The sequence below is a fragment of the Triticum aestivum genome, chromosome 2B (assembly GCF_018294505.1).
Source record: "Triticum aestivum cultivar Chinese Spring chromosome 2B, IWGSC CS RefSeq v2.1, whole genome shotgun sequence".
NCBI classification, from domain to species: Eukaryota; Viridiplantae; Streptophyta; class Magnoliopsida; order Poales; family Poaceae; genus Triticum; species Triticum aestivum.
This window is the reverse complement of record NC_057798.1, coordinates 50,541,281-50,546,824: the sequence shown is the minus strand read 5'-3', so window position 1 is coordinate 50,546,824 and position 5,544 is coordinate 50,541,281. Positions and strand designations below refer to the sequence as shown.

At 39.0% G+C, this 5,544-nt stretch overlaps 1 protein-coding gene across 1 annotated transcript; it reads left to right on the top strand.

Annotated features, from left to right (window-relative positions):
* Window positions 1–1,260: 1,260 nt before the first annotated feature.
* LOC123043398 (ribulose bisphosphate carboxylase small subunit, chloroplastic 1-like) lies at window positions 1,261–2,286 on the top strand. The gene is made up of 2 exons (XM_044465817.1): window positions 1,261–1,500; window positions 1,790–2,286. Exons 1-2 carry the CDS (start codon window positions 1,357–1,359, stop codon window positions 2,168–2,170), a joined length of 525 nt encoding a protein of 174 aa, XP_044321752.1. The 5' UTR covers window positions 1,261–1,356; the 3' UTR covers window positions 2,171–2,286.
* Window positions 2,287–5,544: the final 3,258 nt, after the last annotated feature.

Here is a 5,544-nt window from a genome sequence, read left to right as displayed (position 1 = left end):
ACATCTCAGCAAAATCAGGATTGGAAACGAAATTGAAGATCACTTGCCCATTTCTTTGTATGTATTAAATCTACATGCAAGTCGTGTTTAAATAGAAGACATGCATGTGGAATCTTGAACTTGCGTTTTTGTAGGCAAAGACCATCTTTGTTTGGGCCGTAGCTACCAATATTCAGATTATCTAGACCATTTTTTATAAATTAAAAGCGTGTGGTATTCTTTTCTCCCATTCCAACACACGGGCCATTTTGCTAGTATATATTAAAATATTTTTGTTAAAGAATGTAATATTAGGATGAAAGCGCCACTACCCTAGTTTAGTTTCTTTTTTTTTGGCCTAAAGGACAAGATCTATTATAAAGATTCACCGGAAGCAGAAATCACCTCAAACATTAAAAAATTTATCTAGGTCCATGGACCATCGAATGGCCATTGCCTCTGCGAAGACGAGCCGCTAACACACCATTGTTCTTGCTCCCACACTGGAGCTAGCATGACCTTGTCGATGATAGCCAGTGAGTCTTCATGCACATGCCTCTAAGGATCAGTGCTCTTGCGGCAGTCGTCGCCGTTGAATCCCTGAATCGATCTGAAGACCCTGACACAAAATTTCATTGTTCGCACACATAACGAGAAATTCTAACCTTGCCACCCGAGGAGCTCGCCAAATCTACGTCGGAGCTCCCCAAATAGAGGAACTTCAATAGGATCGGATCCTGAAAGACTAACTTGAAGAAAAAGCGCCGCTATCCGTCCAAGTGTCACCCCTCTGAGGACAAAAACCCTACCCATCTACTAGCCGGAGACGAGACACTAGGAATCCCCTTCCCGCAGAGGGGAGGCAAATCCACAGGCTCGCCGGCGGATATCGAGGGGAGGAAAGCTTTCCCTAATCGCCATGCGAGAGGGAAAGAACTTGTTCTACCTGTGGACGGTTACTATGCTTGTTCAGTTAATTGTACCAAGAAAACATATATTTTATTTTGAGAAACATTGTACAAACGTGGATGTTCACATAGGCACATGTACATCATCTCTTATGAATGCACACACGCATATTCTTCGCCTATGAGCACTTTCGAGAGAGTGAGCCAGCAGATCTTATAATAAAATGAAAAATATTTTGGCCGAACCACTCAAGTCCCATCCTCACACAATTTCCAGCACACACAATGCATCCGACGGATATGCTTCTTCCACTGATCCGGAGAAGATAAGGAAACGAGGCAACCAGCGAACGTGAGCCACCCCTACCACATCTGTACGAAAGAAACGCTGCTATATATAGCGTGGTGACCAGGCAATGGGGTCTCAAGTGTAGCCGGCATCCTCCTCTCCTCCAGATAATACATTACCATGGCCCCCGCCGTGATGGCTTCCTCGGCTACCACCGTCGCACCCTTCCAGGGGCTCAAGTCCACAGCCGGTCTCCCCGTCGGCCGCCGCTCCAGCGGCAGCCTCAGCAGCGTCAGCAATGGCGGAAGGATCAGGTGCATGCAGGTATGTCGGGCACTAATTAAACAGATATGAGTTTCTTTGTCAGTGCAAGTAATTCACTTGCAGAACATCCCCAATGTATATAACCAAACCCATCCTCGAAATAGGACCCATATACTAGCACTAAGTACAACCAAAGCTTTATTGATTGTGAACAACCCAGCAATGCATATGAGAGCTGCCCATAAGGAGCAATTTTTGGCTTGTCGACTGATTTTTTCTAGCGTAGTTTAGTACAATTAATTGACTTATCACCAAGTATTGAGCATCTGTGCGCATTCTATTCATTTAGGTGTGGCCAATTGAGGGCATCAAGAAGTTCGAGACCCTGTCTTACCTGCCACCCCTATCCACGGAGGCCCTCCTGAAACAGGTCGACTACCTGATCCGCTCAAAGTGGGTGCCCTGCCTCGAGTTCAGCAAGGTTGGCTTCGTCTTCCGTGAGCACAACAGCTCCCCCGGGTACTACGACGGCCGATACTGGACAATGTGGAAGCTGCCTATGTTCGGGTGCACTGACGCCACACAGGTGCTGAACGAGGTGGAGGAGGTCAAGAAGGAGTACCCTGACGCCTATGTCCGTGTCATCGGCTTCGACAACCTGCGCCAGGTGCAGTGCGTCAGCTTCATCGCCTTTAGGCCACCGGGTTGCGAGGAGTCCGGCAAGGCCTAAACTACGAGTTGAAACAATGGCCTATCTCGTATGAAGGTCTTTTGTGAACTTCACTTTTGTCCAAAACTCTGCTGTACGACTCTGCTTTCTGACCGGAGCATACCTTTTGTTCTATATGATTTTGTGTATGTATGTACGAACATAGGTTCTTGAGCATGCATACGTAATTCCTCATAGGTCTATATCTTCTTCTTCGGCACAACCCCCGAATACATCAATGGACGAGATCTGTCTATACCTTTTCATAATAAAGAGTAGGATGGTCTTTCAAGAAAATACGTCGCGAAGATCTGTCATGTTCTGAGTCTATTTTGGGCCGGCCCATTAGAGAGAGTATGTGCGGTAGCACCGATCAAAAATCCAAAACATAGTGTGCCTATTGGGCATCGAACACAGGACCTCCAGCGGTTGGGAAACTGCTAATAGCCACCAGAACCATCTGGATTTGCTGATATTTTTGAAGTGTAGTTGTTTATTACCTAGAACAGACGTACTGTAGGAGCTTTTTTTTTACTAGAAATACTCTAGCAGATCAAAATTGGTGCACGGACTTCTTTTGGAAAACACAACTGGGCAGGACATTCTAGCTAAAGCATTTTTTATAGCTAAAAAACCTAATGTGTTTTTTCATCTATTGGAATATTTTTAAAAATACGAAACATTTTTCAAAATTTGGACTTCTTTTGGAAACGCATTTTTTTCAAATTCCCGAACCCTTTTTTATGAAAAATACTTTGATTTTGTGAATATTTTTGAAAGTTTAAGAACAGTTTTTCAGTATTGTAAACATATATCTGAAACTGCAGATTTTTTTGAAAAGATGAATAATTTATCACATTTGTGACCATTTTCTTGAAAACATAAACAATTTTGAAATATCTGAACATTTTTTTAAAATGCAAAACTTTTTCAAATTGGCGAGCATTATTCAAAAACACAAACAATTTTTAAAATTTACGAATATTTTTCCAAATATACTTAAATTTTCCGGAAACATTCTTATTTTCTAGGGCCTAAGCATTTTTTTCATTGCAGTTAGTTTCTTTTTTTTTCTCTTTTTGTTAATTCATTTTTCTACTTTTGAACTTTATTAATCTTTGTGAAACTTGTTCAAATTTTGGAAAAAATGTTTGGCATAACATAAAATGATTTTGTTTTCAAATATTGTTTAAATTATAAAAAATATTCTGGAATTTCATAAAATGTTCTAGTTTTCGAATTTTGTTGTTCACAAATTTAAGAAATGTATGTGTTTCAAAAAAGTTGACAATTTTTTTAAGAAGTACGCGGTTTGCTTTTTTGTTCGAAATTTTCATCATTCTTTCGTAATTTGTTAACAATTTTGGAAAAAAGTGTTCAAGTTAGTAAATTTTTCATACACACTTTGAAGTTCCAAAATTGTTGAGAAATTTCAAGAAATTGTTAGGAAAAAATAAAATGTTTATGTTGAGTGATAATGAAGGGAATTAGAAATAAACTCATCTAACTGGTATATTTTAGGCTATTGATAAATGATCCCACCTTCTTGCAAGAGCCTGGCTTGGACATATGAGGCATCCACGCCAGGTTTGAATGACTTCCGACACCCTTTACATGTTGTGACACGTCCGACCATTTATCGGCCTACTTTCAATGAGAAAACTCTAGAAAATACAAAACTTTTCAAAAATCTAAACAAATTGGCATTGTGCCTTGAATTGGTCATAGAAGCTCATGAAAAATATTTGGGGTTATTTGACAGATGTCAGTAAACAACGAGCTTTCAAACGGACCCTTCTGCACTATTCGAACACTCTCCGTTGAACATAGTCTATTTTTGAACATCTTTAAAATGAACCCCACTTTTGCAAGAAGGTAGGCATGCCCATGGTAGGCACATGCCTAGTTTGGACGTTTTTCTACACCATATTCAAGTGTTGACACATCCGGTCATTTATCGGCCTTCTTAACCACAAAAACTTCAGAAAACGCAAAATTGGACAAAACCAAAACAATTTGGTGTGGTGCCTTGAATTGGTTATACAAGGCCATGAGAAATGGAGCTCGCAAACAGATCCTTCTAGCCTATTCGAACACTCTCCATCCAACATGGTATTTCTTTGGAAATATCAGGACTACCCCCAACTTTTGCAAGCAAGTGGGCATGCCCATGTTAGGCATCCATACTTGGTCTGAATGACTTCCGACACCGTATGCACGTTGCGACATGTTCTATCATTAATTGTTACTTTTTCACCAAGAAACTCCAGGAAATGCAAAACTTGTTGAAAACCCAAACAACTTTCCATGATGCCTTGAATTGGTCATACGAGGCCCTTGAAAAAAATTGGATTAATTTCAAGGATGTCGAGAACTAACATGCTCTCAGACGAATCCTTCTGCCCGAGAACACAGTTTGTTCAACATGGTCTATTTATACTTCCTCCGTCCGAAAATACTTGTCATCAAAATGGATAAAAGGAGATGTATCTACATGTATTTTAGTTCTACGTACATCCCTTATTATCCATTTTGATGACAAGTATTTTCGGACGGAGGGAGTACATCCTTAAAATGGCCCCAACTTTTGCCACCAGATGGGCATGCCCCTCATAGGCATCCATGCCAGGTTTGAACAATTTCTGACACAGTATGAAAGTTGCAACACGTCCGGCCTTTTTTTGCATTTTCTTATCGAGAAAACTCTAGAAAAATACAAAATTTGTCGAAAACCAAAACAACTTGTCATGGTGCATTGAATTGGTCATACGAGGCCATGAAAGAATATTGGGGCATGGATGCCTACCATGGCCATGCCACCAGCTGGCAAATGTTGGGGTCATTTAAAATCATAATTTATATAGATACTTCAAACTGTCATTTTAAATTTCTAAAATAATCAATAAATACTAAATAATAGAATTGAAAACAACAGATGCTTTTTAAAAAGCATTTAAGAAATATTGAAACAAAAAAAGAATTAAAATCATAATTTAAAATAGTTCCTTAAAACTATTATTTTGGTATTTCAATTTTTTGAGCAGGTTAAAAAAAAGAACCATAAAGTTCAAAAAGGTGAAAAGATAAATTAACAAAAAAGAGAATAAAACGAAAAAATAGAAAAGAAAAAACTTTAGGCCTTGCCCAACTAAGCAACGGCATCGCTCTTGTCGGGCGACTACTGGAATTTGTTCGGAATTTAGAAAATGTTCTCATTTTCAAAAATATTCTGACAAATTTTAAAAAATAATCGTGTAAATTTAGAATAATTTTATGAGATCATTTATTTAGTCTCATTTCTGAAAAATGCTTTGGAATTTAATTTTTTGTCCGTGCTCTCAGAAAATGTTCATTTTCACAATTTTATTTGTGGTTTTCAAAACATTATTCACATT